Raw genomic sequence first — 22812 nt, 5'->3', positions numbered from 1 at the left:
CTGCCCCATCCAGTTGAATTTTAAATAACGTCTGTGGTCAGTCCGTATAGGTACTGAATAGTAAGCATCTTTTAAGTCGATGCTAGCCATGAAGTAGCCCTCGGAAATCAATTGTTTGGCAGTAACAAAGGTTTCCATTTTGAAATGAATATATTGCACATATGTATTCAAGTTGGTCAAATCTATGATGATGCGACAACCACCATCTTTTTTGTTTTTGGTAAAGGTATTAGACACAAATTCCAAAGAATCGTGTTGGGTTTTTTCAATTACCCCCTTTGCGTGAAGTCTCACCAGTTCAGCATGTGCTTCTAATTTTTCTTTTCGTGAAAGTACAAACGTTCGGTTCGGTACATGCTGAACTGGGGGGCTATTTTTGTGCACAAATTCAATGGTATATCCCTGGATACTGTTTAGGATATAAGTGTCTGTTGTCAATGCATTCCGAAAAGAAATCTAATCTCCCACCGATATGTGTATTATCCACACTTCCTATAATTTGTAAGGGACCAGACCCACCTACCTCCATGGTTACCAGTGGGAGATTTACTTCTTCCTGTGTGGTCTTCGAGGAGGTTGAGGCGCCGGTGTCCGGGTTTGGGTTTGGGTTTGAGTTTGGGGTTTGCGCAGTTTCCACGAAGGCCGGTCTGGGCCATGGCCTAAAAAACACTGCTGTCCTGTATGCCCGGCCTTTGAGCTTTCACCAGCTTCTCCTGTTCTGCTGGTGGGTGCGTAAGGGTGCTGGCTGTGGCTGTGGGAGGTCCTTGCTGTTGTCACCTTTATGAGCCCCAGGGTTTTTGCCTCCCCATCGAGCTCCTTAACCTGCTTGGACAGGTTTCCACCAAATAATAATATTGGTGGCTTTGGGTCTCCAGGTTTGCACAAGCCTGCAAATTTTGGATTTAGGGCAGGTCGGATGGCACACTTTCTGACACTATTGATTTCATACTGCGTATTGCAGAGTTTTGCCAGTGCATCCTGTTGCTCTTGCGACATTTCCTTCCCATCCATTGTGCGAGCGAATGCTGTGATCCCTGCTGTTAGTAGTTTTAGTATTCTCTGGAGCTTGACATCCATGTTTCTAACTGCTGCTCCGACGCGTTTCCAAATACAATTATTCACGACTGGAACATTCAGGGATACGCAATTTCCTGGTGCCAGATATTTGGCAGTGGTGTCCATCACAGCCTGTTCCTGTAGTTGCTTGAATGACAGGACATCAATGCTGGCAGCTAGTTTCTGTTCTAGGTTCCGTCCAGTCTGATCCGGCTGTAAGTAGTTGGACACCATGTCCAGTAGATTTTCGCCTTCCTGCACCCCCTGCACACTTGTAGTTTGTTCAGCAAATCCCTCTTCAGGATCAGCCCAGAATTGACCCCCAGTACTCCCCTCTGACGAGGGAGATGCACTGTGCAGCCCTACGTAAGGTGCTGCTGTGGGTGTTATATATGACCCACGGTGACTAGACTCCATCTCCTGGAGTCTGTCATGTTGGAGCATTTGCTCCATGAGCCGCTCCATCCGGCTCCAGCGCACACGGTCGCTGGCCGCTCGCGGCTCCTCAAAGTCGGACTCATCGGAGTCAACAGCTCTGTTTGATTTTCTTTTTGCCTTCCCGCCCGACCGTGGAGTTGATCTGGCCGGTGCGGGGGCTAAGTCGGGCACAGCTGATCCCATTACGGGTGATTCCTGTGCCGCCGGCCGCTGCTGGCTGCCCGCAACTCCGCGGTCCTCCCCCGCCAGCTTTGTCGCAGCTCTGGTTGCTTTTTTGGATTTGTCCATCGTTTCCCAACCTGTGAAACAGTGTGGGAAAAAATAAAGACCGCAGAGTAACTACTTACCTGTCGGTCCCAGCTTTTAAACTTGCCGCTGCGGGGGAACGTCGTTCCACCCCGCCTGTCGTTTCGCAATGCATGTAGGGATATTACACGGATGCGCCCTGGCAGGTTCTTCACGTAGTCACTCACGTGACTCCGAAGTAAAATTGTGAATTTGTGGAATTCTCTGCCTCAGAAGGCCGATTCACTGGATGCATTCTTAGGAGAGTTAGACAGAGCTCTTGGGGCTTGCAGAATCAAGGGGTATGGGGAGAAGGCAGGAGCGGGGTACTGATTGTGGATGATCAGCCATGATCACATTGAATGGCGGTGTTGGCTCGAAGGGCCAAATGGCCTATTCCTGCACCTATTGTCTATGTATCTATGTAAATTAAACCACATTTATTTAAGATAAACCAAATTATGTTTTACTAGAAATGCCATTGAGTTAAAAATGCAATCATCAGCATTCCTACAGCTGATGCCAGATCCTCATATTACAAGATGCTAACACATTGCATTGCTTCTCATTCAGTTCCAGGTCAGTCTGACCCAAGTTCACCCACTGCAGATCAGATGAAGTACAAAACAGTCTATATCGACAGAATTCAATTTTTATATAGTATATTTATCAGGTTAAGACATCCATTGCAGTTTGTGAACATCTGTGGCACCACATTTGTGCAGGAACTACATTTGTGCACTATTGCATGTTTGCTCGAGTTTAGTTTCGTTTGGAGACACAGCACGGAAACAAGCCCTTCGGCCCACTGAGTTTGAGCCGACCAGAGATTGCCCCACATTAACACTATCCTGCACACACTGGGCACAATTTATATTTAAATCAAGCCAATTAACATAGAAACCTGGATGTTTTTGGAATGTGGAAGGAAACCAAAGACATCAGAAAAACACTCACGCAGATCATGGGGAGAACGTAAAAACTCCGTATATCCAACACCCGTCAGGACCAAACTTGGGTCTCTGGTGCTGTAAGGCAGCAACTCTACTGCTGCGCCACTGTGACTGAGTTGTTGGTGATAATGGAGAATCCTGCCTCTCTAGTGCTCCCTGCAACAGATACACTTACCAAAGCCCATATTCTATCCTTAGCCATGGGTTCTTTAGCCAATGCTGCAACTGAGACAACCAACTATGTTGGACTTCAACCTATAGAATCCTTCTCTTCAATATTTATTCTACAACCATTTAATTTCAAGAGGTAATGCAGATAAATATTTAATCAAATTGCTCAGGTCATGCCTGTGTGCTGGCATTGGGACTGGCAATCATGGCTTCTATAGTTGACAACCATTTACTCTGACTCTGATTTGCAAAACCACTCACTTCATTTTCTCATTCCACTGACGGGCTACAAAAGAAATACTCAATAATAATGGCACCTTAATTTCTGCAACAAACATCAATATGAGAAAGAAAAGTACAAGCTCCCAAAATATTTTTTTTTAATGAAATGGTGATGCAAGAAAGATGAATTAAAATGGGAATACCGGAATTCCTGACCCAGGAACTTTGAACATGATATGAGACGGGCAATGGTTAAGGTACTTGAGGAGGAGTTCCAGAATACCAACATGACCATAAATTATCTCTCGCAAAATTATGAAGATGGCCCAATGTCACAAAACTCAGCTTTTTTTTTTAAATCACTTCGTTGTATGAGCAATTTCAAAACAGGCACATTAAAAATTCAATAAAATCCTATTGTACACATCTGCCTGCTGCCTCACAGCTCCAGGTACTCAAGTTCAATCTGGACATCAGATGTGGTCTATATACACTCCATGCATGCGTAGGTTTCTGTCAGATCCTCCAGGTTATTCCCATATCCTAAATGATTTGCTGGCACATTAATTGGCTTCTGTAAATAATCTCTTGCCATAGCTAAATGGTATAAAGAACAAAAAGCGAGTTGATGGGCAATATGACACAGAAAGGGAATTGGAGGAGCCCAGGGAAATAAAGAGAGAAGAAATTAGATAGATGGAAATCCTCCACCGAGAACTGGCAAAGACCTATCGGGAATGAGTATTTCTGTCTCGATGGCTTTCCTCACGCCAAGTTTTAAATGCCTTCTGTAAATATAGCAAGCAAAATATAATTTTAACAGTTAAAACCTATTCAAATTCAGTTATATAGATACATATTGTTAATATGTGCTGCTGTTCTTTTCCACACTGAACACATTGGTGTGAGGAAAGCCATTGGGACAAAGAAACACAAATGACTCATATTCCCAATTTATTTATTTAGCGAATGCAAAGTCCTTTAGCCAAGCAGTTGCCTCTTGATTTGCTGTATGAAGGGTGACAAGTCCTCCTTTGAGTCTTTGTTGAGGGCATGCTTCAATGATGTGTTGCATTGTTTGCTGCTCTCCACAAGCACACCGTGGGGTTGGACTGCTGCCCCATTTGTGAAGGCTGGCCAAGCAGGGGCCATGTCCAGCCCTGAATCTATTCAACGTCGTCCACTGCTTCCTTGGGAGGTTGGTGCCAGGGACCGGTAAGGTGGGGTCTGACACCAGATGTTTATTTGGGACGTCCTTAGACTCCCATTCCTTTTTCCAAGCTGATATTCCCAATAATAAGCATAATAATAATACCGAATTTATCAAATTCTCTTTAAACATTAAGGGATTTGGCAGCTTTCCTAGGCTAATGTTTAATGTTACCTTGCAGGTTTCTTTTTGGGATTAAATTCTTTGTTTGTTCAAATGCCTTTACCACAGCTGGGCCTTTCAGAAGGTTGGTGATTGCATCCACCTGTTGAAATCAATGAAATATCACTTGCAAAGCATTCTTTGTACAATTTGATCAAACTGCTGTGTTACAATTGGATTAGTCTGTTATATAAAGGATTTCAAGTAGCAGATCATAATTAGGGTACTATATTCTGCTTTAGCAATGTATTTCCATCGACTTCAATAGCACTAAATTTTAGAAGCTGAGACTAAGATCAAGCTCCGACTGTATTGCATCTTTAGCATGTCTAAATGAGGATAGATTTCCATTTTTACTCAGCCAATAATGCACTCAGAGAATGTGAAGGAGTTCTTACATGGTTTGAGGTTTCAGAGAAACTTTATTAATAAACTTAAATACAAATAAAACAATCTGAATCGAAGATAGACATGCACCTCATATTTCGATAGGGCAGCTTACAAACCAGCAGTATAAAACTTGATTTCTCAAATTGTAAGTAAGCGTTGCATTCCCTCCCTCTCTGACCTTCCCCCATCCTAGTTGTCTTGCTAGTTGCACAGTTCGTATCCCTTCATTATCTCTTCACTGTGATAGTCAATGTGCTCTCTATCGTAAACCAGTTGAAGTTCAATATTTGTCCACATACCAAATCTCCTCAATTATTTTGAGGAAGTAGAGGCGCTGATGGGATTCCTTTATGATTGCATCAATGTGCTGGCTTCAGGACATATCGTCAAAGATATGCTCACCCAGGAACCTGAAGTCACCCAGGAACCGTGACTCTCTCCACCACTGGCCTATCGATGAAGACAGGTTTTCCTCGACCTTCCTCTTCTAAAGTCAACAATCAGCTCCTTGGTTTTACTGACACAGAGAAAAGGGGTATTGTTCTGACATAATTCTGACTCATCATTACCCATAATCCGACCATCAACAGTGGTATTGTCAGCAAATTTAAAGCTGGAGCTGGAACTATGTGCAGCTCCACAGTCATGGATATAGAGAGTAGAGCGGGGGAGTGAGCACACAGCCTTGAGATGCCCCTGTGCCTCTGAGGTTATCAATGATAAAGTGTTGTTGCCAATTCATGCCGATAGTGTTCTGTTGATGAGGAAGTCAATTATCCAGTTGCAAAGAGGTGCTCAGAGACCCAGTTCCCTGAGCTTGGTAACAGGTTTAAAGGTGTTGATGGTGTTGAACGGCGCTGTAGTCGATGAACAACAACCTGACTTGCGTTTAGTTTAAAGATATGGAATAGAAACAGGCCCTTCGGTCCATCGAATGCACGCCGACCATCGATAACCTATTCACAATGGTTCGATGTTGTCCCACTTTTTCCACCCACACTCGACATATTAGGGCCAATTGAAAAGAGGCTATTTAACCTAATAAACCCACACGTCTTTGGGAGGTGGGAAGAAACCGGAGCGCCCGAAGGAAACCCACACAGTTACAGGGTGATCGTGCAAACTGCACAGGGATAGCACCCAAGGTTAAGGTCGAACCTGGGTATATGGCACTGTGAGCAAGCAGCTTTATCAGCTGCACCATTTTGACGCTATTGTTTTGATTGTCCAAGTGGTCCAGTGCAGAGTGGGGAACCAGCGAGAGCGCATAAAATTTTAGAGATCACATCCATTGATCTATTGCAACGGTAGGCAAATTTTAGTGGGTCCAGATTCTTGCTAATGTCAGTTAATATGCGCCATAACCAACATCTCGAGGCACTTCATCACCATGGATGTTAGTGCCATCGGCCGGTGGTCATTGAGGCACGTCACCTTATTCCACTTGGTATTATTTATGCCTTTTTCAAGCAGGTGGAAACTTCAGACCTCAGGAATGAGAGGTTGAAGATGTCCATGAAACACCAGCCAGTTGGTCCGCAGTGGTTTTGAGAATGTGACCAGATTACTTCCCAGGATACCTTCCCTGAATTGCTTCCAATGGAATAATATCTTTTCCTCAAATAAAGGGATCAGAAATGTTCACATTTCTATAGATCTGGTAATATTTGCAGTTAGACATCCCTACTTTTATACTCTAATCTCCTGACAAAAGCCAACATTCCTTGGCCTTTCCTGTCAAATGTAAGAGTCGGCTTTGATTTTCCTGCATAAAGAAACCTAAATCCCATTGTGCAATAGCTTTCTGCAATTTATTTCCATTTAAATAGCATTGTTCTTATGTTTAGCTTAGTTTGGTGTTACAGCGCAGAAACAGGCCCTTCGACCCACCGAGTCCGCACCAACCAGCGATCCCTGCACACTAACATTATCCTACACACAAGAGGGACAATTTACATTTATACCAGGCCAATTAACCTACAAACCTGTACGTCATTGGAGTGTGGGGGGAAACCGAAGATCTTGGAGAAAACCCATGCAGGTCACGGGGAGAACGTACAAACTCCGTACAAACAGCACCTGTAGTCGTGATCGAACCTGCATCTCTGGCGCTGACAGTGCTGTAAGGCAGCAACTCTACCACTGCGCCACCATGTCACCCTCATCTGTTCTTCCTTCCAAATTGTACAACTTCATATGTTGTACATTATGTTCCAGTTGGCAACATTCCGCTCACAAAAATCAATATCTATCTGTAAACTGTTTGTATCCTCCTCAGAACTTGCCTTCCCATCTTTTTGTTTCACCTGTAAATTTGACTACCATACATTTACTTTCTTCTTCCTAATCTTCAGATAGTGAAGTACTGGTGCTGATGTCACTGGCCAGAGGTTGTTAATCTGAAAGTGACTGCCTTTTCATACTTGCTGCTTCCTGCCTGTTAATCATCCCTTTGACCAGGACAATGTATCACCTCCAATACCATGGTCTTTTAACTTGTGACTTAACATTTCATGAGGCACCTTCGTGAACACCTTCAGGTAATTCCAGCACAATAGATCTATTGGTTCCTCTCCATCTGCTTTGGTCAAGGCTTCCTCAAAAATGCTTGACTAAATTTGTCATTAAGTTATGCTGACTGTGTTTGATTAGGTCATGATTTTTGAAATGTATTGATATCACTTCCTTGATAATTGATTCTAACATTTTTAAGACAATATACATTGGTTAATCGGTCTTGGTGCCTCCTTTTTGTCTCCCTCCTTTTTTCAATTGGGATATCACATTTAAGGTTTTGCAATCCCATGACACTTCTCCAGAGCTTTTGGAAGATGATAAATAATGAATACACCATCTCAGTAACTGTCTCTTTTAGGATATTATGACAACAGCTCCCAACAGACCTATAAGCTTTTAGTCCACTTAGTTTGTCTACTATCAGAACGTTGAGGTAAGCTGAACTCCTGCACATCCTACTTGAGGTATTGATGATAGGCATAGTCTGGGATAATACTTTCATAGAGCATCTACACAGTGCAAACCTCCAGCCTCTTCTCACTAAGTAGCATGATGTGCCTTCTCATCACTAAGGAAATGTACGGCACTGTCAGCTGCACAACTCGCATCTGCAACATCAAACTACTGGTCTACTTTAACTCCCCTTCCCATTCCCCTACTGACCTTTCTGTCCTTGGCCTCCTCCATTGTCAGAGTGAGGACACATGCAAATTGGAGGAGCAGCACCTCATATTTTGCTTGGGCAGCTTACAACCCAGCAGTATGAAAATTGATTTCTCTAACTTCAAGTAACCCTTGCATTCCCTCTCTCCACCCCCCCCCCCCCCCCCCCCCCCCCCCCACCCTAGTCGTGGTACTAGTTTCACTGTCATCCTGGTGAGTTTCATTGTCTGTATAACTCATTTTCACCTCGCCCACAGCTAACAATGGACCCCTTCATTGATCGTTACTTTTTTTTTATATCTTTCATTTATTTGTTCTATATCTCTCGATATCACCAACTATATCTCTCGTTTCCCTTTCCCCTGACTCTCAGTTGGAAGAAGGATATCAACCCGAAACATCACCTATTCCTTTTCTCCAGAGATGCTGCCTGTCCCGCTGAGTTAGTCCAGCTTTTTGTGTCCATCGTCGGTTTAAGCCAGCATTTGCAGGTCCTTCCCACACATTATACTACTGCGTGTCATTACTAAAAGTTAAATGCAATGGTGACCTTAAAGATCACTTAGTAATCACCTATTAGACATTGCCTACACTAATAAAAACAAATATTTGTTAAAGTTAAAAGTAATCGGTATGAAATCCTGAAGGCAAGGTAAACTTCAAAGTAAGTACCGGAAACTTAACATGTTTTCAGGTACTATGTTATTTGCTATTCTCAAATTTTGCATTCTGCTTTCTGCAGTCAGAAAGCATCACCACCATTGCTAACAATGAACAGAGAACCAACTGTGTCCTGTTCAGTAATTTATACACATGGCATCAAGAAATGTCTGTTCATCTTCTTTTCTTCACCTCGATCTTTCCTTTCCACCTTCCTCTATTTTCTTACACAGTAGGGTAAACATCCTGTGTCACACACTGAAATTGCCAATAATGTAGAAAATAATTTATTTATGGAAGATCTGCTTTTGGGATCTCATTTTTAATGCTGAATATATATCACGCTTGTATGTGTGCTTGGGGCCAAAGGACAAAAGAAAACAAGAAACCACAGTGTTCTGATTTATGGTGGTGAATATTGTTGTCCTCGAAGGGAAGAGAGTTGTTAAAATGTGTATCTGCCAAAGTCAACAGCATTCAGGGGATTACGTAATAAATGGCCCTGGTAAGTACTCATATAACCATATAACCATATAACAATTACAGCACGGAAACAGGCCATCTCGGCCCTACAAGTCCGTGCTGAACAATTATTTTCCCTTAGTCCCACCTGCCTGCACTCATACCATAACCCTCCATTCCCTTCTCATCCATATGCCTATCCAATTTATTTTTAAATGATACCAACGAACCTGCCTCCACCACTTCCACTGGAAGCTCATTCCACACCGCTACCACTCTCCGAGTAAAGAAGTTCCCCCTCATGTTACCCCTAAACTTCTGTCCCTTAATTCTGAAGTCATGTCCTCTTGTTTGAATCTTCCCTATTCTCATAGGGAAAAGCTTGTCCACATCAACTCTGTCTATCCCTCTCATCATTTTAAAGACCTCTATCAGGTCCCCCCTTAACCTTCTGCGCTCCAGAGAATAAAGACCTAACTTATTCAACCTTTCTCTGTAACTTAGTTGTTGAAACCCAGGCAACATTCTAGTAAATCTCCTCTGTACTCTCTCTATTTTGTTGACATCCTTCCTATAATTGGGTAACCAAAATTGTACACCATACTCCAGATTTGGTCTCACCAATGCCTTGTACAATTTTAACATTACATCCCAGCTTCTATACTCAATGCTCTGATTTATAAAGGCTAGCATACCAAAAGCTTTCTTTACCACCCTGTCTATATGAGATTCCACCTTCAAGGAACTATGCACGGTTAGTCCCAGATCCCTCTGTTCAACTGCATTCTTCAATTCCCTACCATTTACCATGTACGTCCTATTTTGATTAGTCCTGCCGAGGTGTAGCACCTCTAGCCTTCCATTTTCTAAGAACATCCACATCACAATGACAGGTCTATCTTCCCACATTATATTGGTATTGGGGGTAGAGCGCTGACATGGATAGAGAAGTGGTTGGCAGACAGGAAAGAAAGAGTAGGGATTAACGGGTCCCTTTCAGAATGGCAGGCGGGGTACCGCAAGGTACCGCAAGGTGACTAGTGGGGTACCGCAAGGCTCGGTGCTGGGACCACAGCTATTTACAATATACATCAATGATTTGGATGAAGGGATTCAAAGCAACATTAGCAAATTTGCAGATGACACAAAGCTGGGTGGCAGTGTGAACTGTGAGGAGGATGCTATAAGAATGCAGGGTGACTTGGACAGGTTGGGGGAGTGGGCAGATGCGTGGCAGGTTAAGTTTAACGTGGATGAATGTGAGGTTATCCGCTTTGTTAGCAAAAACAGGACGGCAGATTACTATCTAAATGGCGTCAAGTTGGGAAAAGGGGAAGTACAACGGGATCTGTGGGTCCTTGTACATCAGTCTATGAAAGTAAGCATGCAGGTACAGCAGGCAGTGAAGAAAGCAAACGGCATGTTGGCCTTTATAACAAGAGGAATCGAATATAGGAGCAAAGAGGTCCTTCTGCAGTTGTACAGAGCACTAGTGAGACCACACCTGGAGTATTGTGTGCAGTTTTGATCCCCTAATTTGAGGAAGGACATTCTTGCTATTGAACGAGTGCAGTGTAGGTTTACAAGGTTAATTCCCGGGATGGCGGGACAATCATATGCTGAGAGAATGGAGCAGCTGGGCTTGTACACTCTGGAGTTTAGAAGGATGAGAGGGGATCTCATTGAAACATACAAGATTGTAAAGGGCTTGGACACATTAGAGGCAGGAAACATCTTCCCGATGTTGGGGGAGTCCAGAACCAGGGGCCACAGTTTAAGAATAAGGAGTAAGCCATTTAGAATGGAGACAAGGAAACACTTTTTCTCACAGAGTGGCAAGTCTGTGGAATTCGCTGCCTCAGAGGGCGGTGGAGGCAGGTTCTCGGGATACTTTCAAGAGAGAGCTAGATAGGGCTTTTAAAAATAGCAGAGTCAGGAGATATGGGGAGAAGGCAGGAACGGGGTACTGATTTGGGATGATCAGCCATGATCACATTGAATGGCGGTGCTGGCTCGAAGGGCCAAATGGCCTACTCCTGCACCTATTGTCTATATGTGAATCACGAATGCCAAATTACAGTGAAACATTATTAAAGTAAATTAATACATTCAACCCGCAAAACATAGTGGGAACAAAGGCAACATCATAGTTGGAAGCAAAGTGCTGGAGCAACTCAGCAAGTTAGGCAGCAACCCTGGAGAACATGGATAGGTGATATTTTTGTTCGGGGACCCTTCTTCAAACTGATCCACACAATCAAACTGAAGAAGGTTCCCGACTGGAAACATTACCTATCCATGTTTCGCAGGAATGCTGCCTGATCCGTCGAGTTACTCCAGCACTTTGAGTCTTTTCGTGTAGACCTGCATCTGCTGTTCCTTGTTTCAACATCATTGCTGCACGGATATCCAGCAATGACCTCCATGAATGTTTGATCACCAACAAGACACTGAACACTGGTAGTTCGTGAAACTTCAAATATTACACCATGGTTTACAAAAGGAAGAGAGAGCTCAGGGGACTATTCTCTTGAGAGGCTGTCTTTCATGGTGGGGGAAATATTGGAATCTATTGCAAATGGAGTGGCACCTGGAAAATAATAGGATTGGCCAGTGTCAACATGGATTCATGAAAGTGAGGTCATGTTAAGCAAACCTATTCAAAGTTTTGTTAGGAAGTAACTAGCAAAATAGTTAGGATTCATTTTGGCTTACCTGACTAAAGAGATGCTCCAGGCAGCCATGTAATTTATCTTGCTTATCATGGGAAATGCGTACACTGCAAGGCAGCTCATCGCCTGCAAAATACAAAAAAAATGAAACTTATTAATTCATCACAGCACACTTTATGAACTTTTAATGATCCTTTATTCACCTATTCAAACTGCATTCAGCATATGTCTAATTAAAGGAGTACAATTTATAATGTATTACTTTGCTAAACACCAAATGCCTATCTATCCCTATTAATAAGTTTATAAATACAATTATCAAATACAATTACCAGTGATGGGGTGAGAAAGACTGCGATAATTTAGATCCAAAGCAATAGCAAATGTGACCCTTAACGTGCCCTCTTTCAATTTCACTAAAGGCTTCCAGGGAGACAGACATGCAATCCGATCTCTGAAGACAGGTTCCTTATTCAAACATTTGTTTCTCTGATTTTATCTCAATTTTTGATTTTACTGCCAACTGCATTTCTAAGATCTCCAATATCTAGTTCTGAAGGAAATAAGAATGAATGGATTAATCAGAGATGAGCTTTTCCAGTACTGTTTGTACGTCGGCTTGTGTAGGAAGTCTTTCTGTACCCCAGCAAGGACCTAGCCCCCTCCTCCCAAAGACTTCCTCATCCACAAACCCTCTCACCTATTCCTTCTGAGTCCTATGGCTGACCCTCAATTTCTCCCTCCGTTTAATCTCTCACGTATCCCTTTCTATATTTATGTATGCCGCACAACCTTATTTCCATCTTGAAAGATGAATGTGGACTGAATGCGTGGATTGTGAAGTCCAAAATCTGCCTTCTTAGGGTACCATGAATATCCACAGTGATGCATTGTGGATTTACATAGTGCATGCAGCGCATACCTTTACACAAGCTTTAGCACCAGACCTAATGAAATGAAAATTCCGTCATTTATTTGGGCATATTGGGCTGGTCCCATTTGCCTGCATTTGGGGCATATCCCCCCCGAATACACTTCCTGTCTATACATCTGTCCAAATGTCTTTTAAAAGTTCTAACTGTATTCGCTTCTATGGGTTCGTCTGGCAGCCCATTCCAGCTACAACAATCCTCTCAGTGAAAAAGTTACCATTGAGATCCATTTTACAGTAAATCTCTTTTCTCTCATCTTAAGCTTATGCTCCCTAGTTTTTGAATCTTTTACGCCAGGAGAAAAAAACTAAGAGTAATTACCTTATCCGCTCCTCTCATGATCATGTACACCTCAATAAGGTCACCCCTCAGCCTCCAACGCTTCTAAGGAAAAAGTCGCAGCCTATCCAACCTCTCTTTATAACTCAAGCCCGCAAGTCCAGGTAACATCCTGGCAAGCTCTTTAATTAATGATTTTAAATTAATTCAGACTGCGCAGAGCAGGTCTTGTTGGTGCAGACAAGTAACAACTGGGAAAGACAGTTTAAAACTGTGGTGAGAATACTAGCCTGATACTTGCTCAGATCAAATGGAATGACACAGTATAAATTATTATGCTTCTTGCAGTCATTGAATGAGAATGATGGAGTTGTAAAGCAGTCATTAGAATCTCTTGAATTATCCATTTCATAAAAAGTTTAATGATCTCATCAAATCAATTAACATAAGGGAACCAACATTCCAGAGTCTCCATGAGAAAGTACAAAAACTTCCCATCGGCATCATTTTGCTATGGTTTTTCTTTATCTCACCATCACAATCGTAGTGAAGGTTTGTTTCATATTAAAGATTCAACTTTTACCTCTAATCAGCTGATATTAAATTGGTAAATGACAGAAGAATAGAGATGTCATTCTTGATGTCATAGAGTCTTACAGCGAGGAAATAGGCCCTTCGGCCCAACTTGCCCACACCGGCCAACATGTGCGATCTACAGCATTCCCACACCTGCATTTGACCCATATTCCTCCAAACCATGCACCTGTCTAAATGTTTCTTAAACGCTGCAATAGTATCAGCCTCAACTACCTCCTCAGGCAGCTCGTTCCATACACCTACCATCCTTTGTATGAAAAGGTTGCCCCTCAGGTTCCTATTAAATCTTTCCCCCCTCACCTTAAACCTATGTCCTTTGGTTCTCGATTTCCCTACTCTGGGCAAGAGACTTTGTGCGTCTCCCGATCTATTCCTCTCATGATTTCGTACACCTCGACAAGATCACCCCTCATCCTCTTGCGCTCCAAGGAATAGTGTCCCAGCCTGCTCAACCTCTCCCAATAGCTCAGGCCGTCAAGTCCTGGCATCATCCTTGTAAATCTTCTCTGTACCCTTTTATGGTTTAAGAGGAGGTTTAAGACAGTAAAACCAGAACCACTTTTAACAGGAAGGCAGATTATTGGAAGTGTCAAGACAGTAGATGATCTAGCTGTTACATAGTAAAGTTGTATCAGTGATTTAACTACATTAACTATGTTCCTCTCTACCTAAATACTGCATTATCTGCTGAATATCTGCAGTGTTGCAATTTAATCTAATCAGAGCTGGCTGCTTAATTGACTTTTTTTAGTAGAAGTAAAAATTGTCAGGGTAAACACTGAAGTTATTTTGAAAATGTAGACACAAAAAGCTGGAGCAACTCAGCAGATCAGCCAACATCTCTGGAGAAAAGGAATAGGTGACGTTTGGGGTCTCGACCCTTCTTCAGAGAGAGACAGGGGAAAGATAAACACTTTCCTTCCTACACATTTTGAAAATGTTTTCCTGTTCATAAGCAACAGCCCATTTGCAATTACTCAGAATTGCATCATATTGCATGGGTAATGAAGAGCAAGTTATGATTGTTAATAAGGACTTGACCATTATTGGGACATCAAGAACACATATTGACGAGCAACCAAAGAACCTGTAACTGAGAAGCTCAACAACTAAAGAAAGAGCATGTTGAGGCAATCAGCAAGTTGCCCACAAATATGGGGCAATTGATGTACGTTTGATGACAGTATGACATTAGTGCAGGAAAATAACAAAGATGGAAAAAAAACATGATCTTTTGAACAATAGTTTTAGTTTAGTTTATTGTCACGTGTACCAAGGTACCGTGAAAAGCTTTTGTTGCGTGCTATCCAATCAGCAGAAAGTCAATGCAAGATTACAATCAAGCCATTGTATAAGATACATGACAAGGCAATAACGTTTAGTGCAAGGTATAAATCAAGAATAGTCCAAGTGACATCTAAGAGATAGATAGAAATTCAGCATTGCCCTCTGGTTGATGGAGCAAACATGGGGGAGGGGGTGGTCAGTCCGGAACATACTGCCTATTCCAACTTCTGTTTCTTTGATCTGATGTTTTTAGTGATTTAAGATGGCAAGCCTGGAAAATCCAGCACAAACTGTCAAAGAAACTCAGAGCATTGGACAGCCGGTTCACCTAAGATGCAGACCCATGGATTTTATCACAAATTGAGATAGGATCATGATATTACATCCAATATGTTTAGTCCCATCATTTTATATTTTAGAAGGAAACTTAACACAACCCAAAAGCAATGCATTTGAAACATTGGGAATTAATTAATGACTCACAAAACAATAGAAACATTGAAGTTCAGATAAAATAGCCTTTAGTCCATCCAGCTCGTTACATCAAATGTCTGACCATTCTGTCCCATTCTAGGTTGTTACAATCGCCCTAAATTCTTTATTTCCATAATTTACACATTTATTCTTAAAAATTAACTCAACCATCTTCTTGAAAGTCAAACCCAAGATAATACATTTGGGGGAATATAAATAAGGCAAACAAACCCACAGTATTCTAAGAATTTTTCAGAAACAGAGGTCACAGAGTGCCAGAAATGCACTATGGATAAGATGATTAAGGGTATATGGGAAAAAAAATGTGCCTTTATTGGCAGAGTCACCTAATACATGAAGATAGTGATCATTCGGAAAATATATAAAATGCCAGTTATGTCTCGACCAGAGCACTGTGTACAATTCTAATCATCACTCTACAGTAAGGATGGGATAGCACTGGAAATGGTGTAGATTTAAAGCAGGTTTGGAGATTCAAGAAGAGAGACAGTCTTGCCAAGAATTATTTTCACTAAAAAAGATGAGGTTGAAGGCAGATTTAACTGAGGTGCATACAATTATGAAAAATCAAGTGAAGGTAAATATGGAGAACTAAGAGGCTGAGTCATCCATTATTATTTTATAAATATTATCAATTATGTTGTAATAACACAATTATTAATTATTTAAATTATTTAGTGAAGATAGGATCATTTAATATATTTGAGATGAAAGGATTTTGTGGAGATTTGAGATTGAAATAATGGGGGGGTGGGAATTTGGAACCAGCCATGATGGGGGGGAAGGCAGGGGGGGGGGGGGGGGGGGGGGGGGGGGGGTATGCTTTCAATTGAAAAGGACACGGAGAGCCATAATCTCCAGATTTAACCCAAAACCGAGGAAGTGGGATTGACCCATTGTTCATTTTTGATCAGCAAATTCCTCTGCTACCTACTCCAACTTTTCTCGACATTTTGTCCATGGATTTTCTCTCCCAATATCCTTTCGAAGTTCCCTCAGACTGAATTTTCTAAAATTTCCCTCTTTATTCTTTCCCCATGATTTGTTCTGTAACCTTGTAAAAATAATTTTGTCAAAATGCTTTCCAGGTCATGAGATGCATCTGGTCGCATAGATAATTTCCAAAATCACCATGTAAAATTAAAAGACATGCAGAAGGCATGCAGGTAGGCAAGTAAAATGTGGATAGACACAAAAAGCTGAAGTCACTCAGCGGGTCTGGCAACATCTCTGGAGAAAAGGAATAGGTGACGTTTCGGGTCGAGACCATTCTTCAGTCTGAAGAAGCTCTCGACCCGAAACGTCACCTATTCCTTTTCTCCAGAGATGCCGTCTGACATGATGGGTTACTCCAACTTTTTCTGTCTATCCTCGGTTTAAACCAGCTTTTGCAGTTCCTTCCTACACGAGTAGAATCTTGAAATGAGAGATCAAATATTTGTTAATTTTTCAACTTTTCCATGTACCTCTGTGGCCAGCAAACCTCCCACCAACACCCAATATGATTTTTTCTACCGACAGCAATTATTGTTAAATGAATACATTTTACCACATGCAGCTTACCCGAATCCATGTCGTCACTGTGTACATAAGAATCACAGTGGCTGCTGCAAATACTTGTAAAAGAAGCAATGGAATTCCTATTACTGTTGCAGTCACTGGGGAAGGAAGAAAACACATTAAGTCTTCTTTCTCTCAGAACAGATGCAGTTCATGTTGAATATTGTTTTAGTGTGGGAAATCGGCTTGTAATCCTTCTTTAGTATGTGTAGAGATGAGATTTATCCTCCTCAGTATTTTCTTGAATTTTAAAAACATATCTGAACAGAAGTTTTAATCCAAAATTATTATTCCATATAGATTATTAAAAGTGGCCACTTAGGAAATGTGCACATCTTCCATATTAGATTAGTTCTATCACCGGACATATGTTCTCCTCCCCTTTCAGCATTCTGAAGGGACATTTCTCTTCATGAATCTCATCTCTTTTTTCAATCTCCACCTTTCTTTCCTCTTCTCGCAGCATTTCCCATGCAACTGCAAGAGATTAATGCATGCTTTTTCATCTCATTCCTCCCCACCATCTAATGACATGAACATGCCTTTCATATGAGGCAGCAATTCATTTGTACTTTTTCTCAATCTAGTGTCTCGCACTTGACGTTCACATTGTGATCTCCTCAACATCATTTGCAGAGCACATTTGATCATTTGCAGTGCTGACCATCATCTTCCAGTTGCCTGAAATTTTCATGTAGAAACTCACTGCCATTCTGACCCATCCATCTGAGGTTGAATGCAATTTTCCAATGAATCCCAATGCAAATTTGAGAAATAGTGCCTCATGTTTTATCTGACCGCAATGAACCCTGTAGGACTTAATATTGATTTCACCATCATCAGATAATTTGCTTTCCTAGTTTATCCTAGAACTGGCAATTCAGCTGTGGCTTCTCCATCTGTTTGTATGAATTCAATTTTCTTTCTCCTTTTATGGCCTGATCTACTGGACATGTTCAACAGCCTTGATCTGCATTTCATAATTTTTCCACCTTCCGATAAAAATGTGACTATCTCACTTTCTACTTCATAATCTGTTAACCGCATGACTTCATCAACAGTTGATCTCTCCACACTTCATGAAATTCCTTTCCCCCTTACCTTTCTCTGCAATTTAAAACTAACATTTTCTCTATTTTTCAGTTGTGACAAAAGATCTTTAAACTAAAAACATAACTTTCTTCAGGTGCTGTCTGGCCTGCTGACTATGTAGTTCCAGCATTTTCCGTTTCAATTTCAGATTTCCTGCATCTGCACGTCGTATAACATCAGGGCCTTTCTCATGGAGTTAAATTGACTACACACAATGCTAAGTCTCACAATGCATTAGGTATGCCCAGTGGTATGAATATTGATTTCTCTAACTTCCCTTTCTCTCTATCCCTCCCCCACCCAAGTCACACCAGCTTCTCGTTTTCACCCAACAAACAGCTAACAATGTTTGTTTTATCATCGCTAGTGTTTTGCACATCTTTCATTCATTGTTCTTTATCTCTCTACATCATCGTCTATTTCTCGTTTCCCTTTTCCCTGACTAGTCTCAAGGACGGTCTCGACCCAAAATGTCACCCATTCCTTCTCTCCAGAGACGCTGCCTGTCCCGCTGACTTACTCCAGCTTTTTGTGACTATCTGCGGTTTAAACGAGCATTTGCAGTTCCTTCCCACACAATGCATTTGGAATGCTCGGATAGAAAAATCAAAACTTGTTAATCCAATACTGGCCTGAGCCCGAGGACATTTTATTTTTGATATCCAGCTCAGAATGAATGCATATAGTTGGATCCCATTGGGTTTGGTGAATGTTTATATTGACAAATATAATCTGTTCCATGTGCTACATGCACTTTTCCAGCTATATCAGGCCACTTGGACCCATCATCTCCAATAGTATTGAGCCTTAGTGCATTGTTTACTAATAGCCACACTCGCCAATGTAATCTCAGACAGAGTACTTCTAATTATAATGATACCTGACCTGATACATAGTAAGGTTTTATCAGGCTCCGTTTGCGTAGCCAGGCTCTAATTAGAGATTTCACTGTTGATTATTCTTTGCAACAATGGTATATTGTTTAGTCAGCTAAACTTATCTTGGAAACAACTAATAGTATTAAGAAGTTTAAGAAGGAACTGCAGATGCTGGAAAATCGAAGGTAGACAAAAATGTTGGAGAAACATGGCATCTATGGAACGAAGGAAATAGGCAACGGTTCGGGTCGAGACCCTTCTTCAGACAGTATTAAGAATATTAGTTTGGAGCACATAATGAAATCAAGATCAACTAAACCAAATGCTGTATTAACTGCAATCAACTTGCTATGTCCTTGGGCTATATTTTAATTACTGCTATTAATTCAGTACATTGACATGAGGCAAGAGATTCTACTCCAAGTTATTTCGCCAATGGCAACATTAATACTCAGCTTTTAAATGTTAATTTATTGCCGACATTCAGATGTAAATGATTAATATATGTGAGTTACATTTTGCTGTGAGCTTCCTTGGGCAGAAGTTAACAAATTTAGAAATATTTCAATTTCCAAAGCTTGGAACAGTAGATATACAAAAAGTACATGAAACATTTGTAATTGAGTTTCACCACATGAAGATTTATAGCCCAGTGTGTGCTGATGACAGTTGAAACCAGTGACCTGTTGGTGTAGTTTTGAAGTAATAACTAATGCTATTTTTGGCAATCTGACATTAATAAATGCCTAAATGAGCATCTGTACTCACTCCCTTTATTGAATTGCATTTCAATTTTCAAGCCAATATGCAGCCACAGAAGACATAAAATACATGATTTCTAAATTGCATTGTGAACCACCCACTAAGTTGGAGAATAATGTTATTGGAGATTAACTGCTAAATCCAATTACAAGCCATTTTTCAATTAAAAATACAAAAAAAAAAAACAGGATATTAGTGTTAGCTAAAAACCTAGGATCCACACAGGGGAATGATGCGGAAGTAAAAGATGACTGATTAGGATAGCTCCAAAATAATCTTCAGCCTTTAGAACAAAATGGATGGAAAGGTACAGATTACAGAAACAATCCCAGAGCAAAACTGGATATTTTGTAGAATACATCTTTTCAAAATTTTCGACACAAGTATCAAGCTAGTTGCAAGTGATTAAACTGAGTCAAAGCAAGTACAAATCAATTACTGTCATGCAGTGGCACACTTAAATATCATTTTTGCCATACAGGCTCACATCCAGTTTCATGCAAAGCGGCAATGATATTTGAGGTACTTAAGACTGCATTTTATTTCTATTTTCTTCTGATGGAAAGATTTGGCTCATGATGCTTGTGTATTTCAATTCACTAACACAATCCCACCAAACTCAAACACACATCTATATGCCTGGTTAAGACGAAGTAAAGGGTTAGGCGACTCATGATTTACAGTTCCTGCTTCTTAAAATGAATTAATTCCAAACAAAACTATTTAGTTTAACTCCATTGCAGAGCAACCCAAAACATATTTTACCTGTAAGAATCCCTGTTGCTTATTGTATCATGACCTGAATCTTCTTGGTCATCTCCAGTCACCACAAAGCAAACCTTCTTGCTATTGCGTTCTACCTTGTCGGCGTCATTCTCTCCTGATATTAGCGATTCAGTGGTCTCCGTCTCTAGTGTAGTTGGATTGGTTATTGATGAGAGAAGGCTATAAAATGGGAAACAAAGCAAGTCAATTAAGATGGGAAGGAATATAATGTAGCAGATTGTTCACTGGAAAACTGACAAAATGGTGGGCTGAATTTTAATCTGCAGGAGTGCATGGATTTGGGAGTCAATGAGACAATTGATTGGGAGTCAATACACAGACAAAACTGAAAGCATGCTGCAGGCTTTTGCATTCGTAGGATTAGTGTAAATGGATGGTCAACAATTTGCACAGATCTGGTGGGATAAAAGGCCTGTTTCTGTGCTATCTCTCTCTCTCTCTATGACTCAATTAGAACCCTTTATTGTCATATTAATTGGCTAGGGAGTAATTTGGAATAGCGATTTATTCATCTTTGAATGCAAGCCTAAACGTAACTATAATGAAGCAACAAAGATAATTGGATATTAAACTAAACACTGGCATAAAGGTGGTGCTGGCTTTCATGTTCATGAAAACAGATCTTACATTTTTAATAACAGCCCCTGTTATTTCATTTAACTGTGCCCCGAGTAATTGTTCCAGCCTTTGGGAACCACAATTCTCCAACAGTACAGCCAGTTTCTCAAATCCTAACATGCATAACCTAAGAACCATTTAGACCAAAGTCATCCTTGTCGGTATGTTTTTGCTCTATACTTTTTTTAATTTTCTAATAATTTTTAATAACCTTTTTAAATTTTTTTTAATCCGTTTTTTAGAGAAATTTAAGGGACAATTTTAGGCAAACGTCAGATGTGCATTGGGAGGGGAGGGATACGTTCTGTTAGGTGGAGAAAATAGGGCAGCAAATGAATTTTCACTGTTGGCCCACTGCTCTTACTCACTTATCGCCAAGGTTTGGTAGCGCGGACTCTTTCTCAAGAGAAGGTGTCTAATTTCAATGGCAAAGTGAAACCTCAATGACATTGTGTCAATTTCAACCATGGGAAAGTCCTTGCAATCCAAGATTTGAAATCAACAGGATCCAGGCCACAGGGATTTCAGGTCGAATCACGGCATCAAGTATCAAGGTAAATTATATTTTTCTTGCAGGAATTTTCTTACAGGCACATTGCTCATTTTGTCCGATTAGAACATATTCGTTCCCCAAATTCAGATGTTTCACAATCCCATACTCACTAACTACCCCAACACACACCATTCCCGATTTTCTGTTTGACTTCGACTGCTTCCAGACTGATCACCATTCACTGACGTTGCCTTCAATCCGAGTTCAATATCAAGACCAAGAAATTGGGGTTTGAAATTTCATGAGCCATTCATACAAGGAACTGCAAATGCTGGTTTACAAAAAAGACACAAAGTGCTGGAGTACTTAGCAGGTCAGGCAGCACCTCTGGAGAATACGGGTGTAATATTTTGATTTAGGACTTCCTTCTGGCTCCAGTCTGTAGAAGGGTCCTGACCTGAAACATAACCTATCCATATTCTCCAGAGTTGCTGCTGGACCCGTTAAGTTACTCCAGCACCGTGTCTTTTTTTTCCACCCCAAGGAAGACCAGTGGGTTGTTATCCACTTCAGTTTTCACATTCCAAACCAATGCCTTCGGTAAAATCATGGGCTATTCGATTTTTACTGAATAGGCAATAGCAAGTTGATTAATTTTGGTGTTTCTTTTTATGTACCTTTAACCTTAATTGGTTATTGATGCATACTTTTTGAAATAAAGGCACTTGTCTTTTTTTTTATTAAAATGCTAGCATTGTTATAACATAGGAGGAGAGCATTTGGCACATCCAGTCCACGTCAGTTCCAATACGGTGGCACAGCGGCAGAGTTGCTGCCTTACAGCGCTTGCTGCACCAGAGACCTTCGTTCCTTCCCGACTACGGGTGCTGTCTGTACAGAGTTTGTATGTTCTCCCCATGAACTGCATGGGTTTTCTCTGAAATCTTCGATTTCCTCCCACACTCCAAAGACGTACAGGTTTATAGGTTAATTGGCTTGGTAAATGTAAAAATTGTCCCTAGTGTGTGTAGGATAGTGTTAATATGCGGGGATCGCTGGTCAGCGCGGACCAAGTGGGCCGAAGGGCCTGTTTCTGCGCTGTATCTTTAAACTAAACTTCAGTGATCCATCATCCTGCCTTAAAGACTGTTTATCCCAACCTATTTCATCAA

The 22812-nt window shown here is 41.1% G+C and overlaps 1 protein-coding gene across 1 annotated transcript in view; it reads right to left on the bottom strand.

Moving 5' to 3' along the window:
• Nucleotides 1-22812, bottom strand: part of prex2 (phosphatidylinositol-3,4,5-trisphosphate-dependent Rac exchange factor 2) — a 317095-nt gene that overhangs the window by 126493 nt on the left and 167790 nt on the right. The window contains exons 26-29 of the mRNA XM_055634430.1: nucleotides 20509-20688; nucleotides 17015-17109; nucleotides 11905-11987; nucleotides 4510-4600 (exon numbers count right to left, since the gene is read on the bottom strand). Of these exons, the coding sequence (XP_055490405.1) occupies nucleotides 4510-4600; nucleotides 11905-11987; nucleotides 17015-17109; nucleotides 20509-20688 (449 nt within the window). The remainder of the gene's footprint in view (nucleotides 1-4509; nucleotides 4601-11904; nucleotides 11988-17014; nucleotides 17110-20508; nucleotides 20689-22812) is intronic.

This window comes from Leucoraja erinacea, chromosome 4 (genome assembly GCF_028641065.1).
Source record: "Leucoraja erinacea ecotype New England chromosome 4, Leri_hhj_1, whole genome shotgun sequence".
NCBI lineage: Eukaryota > Metazoa > Chordata > Chondrichthyes > Rajiformes > Rajidae > Leucoraja > Leucoraja erinaceus.
Note: the sequence above shows the minus strand (reverse complement) of the source record. Positions and strands in the feature narration are given on the sequence as shown.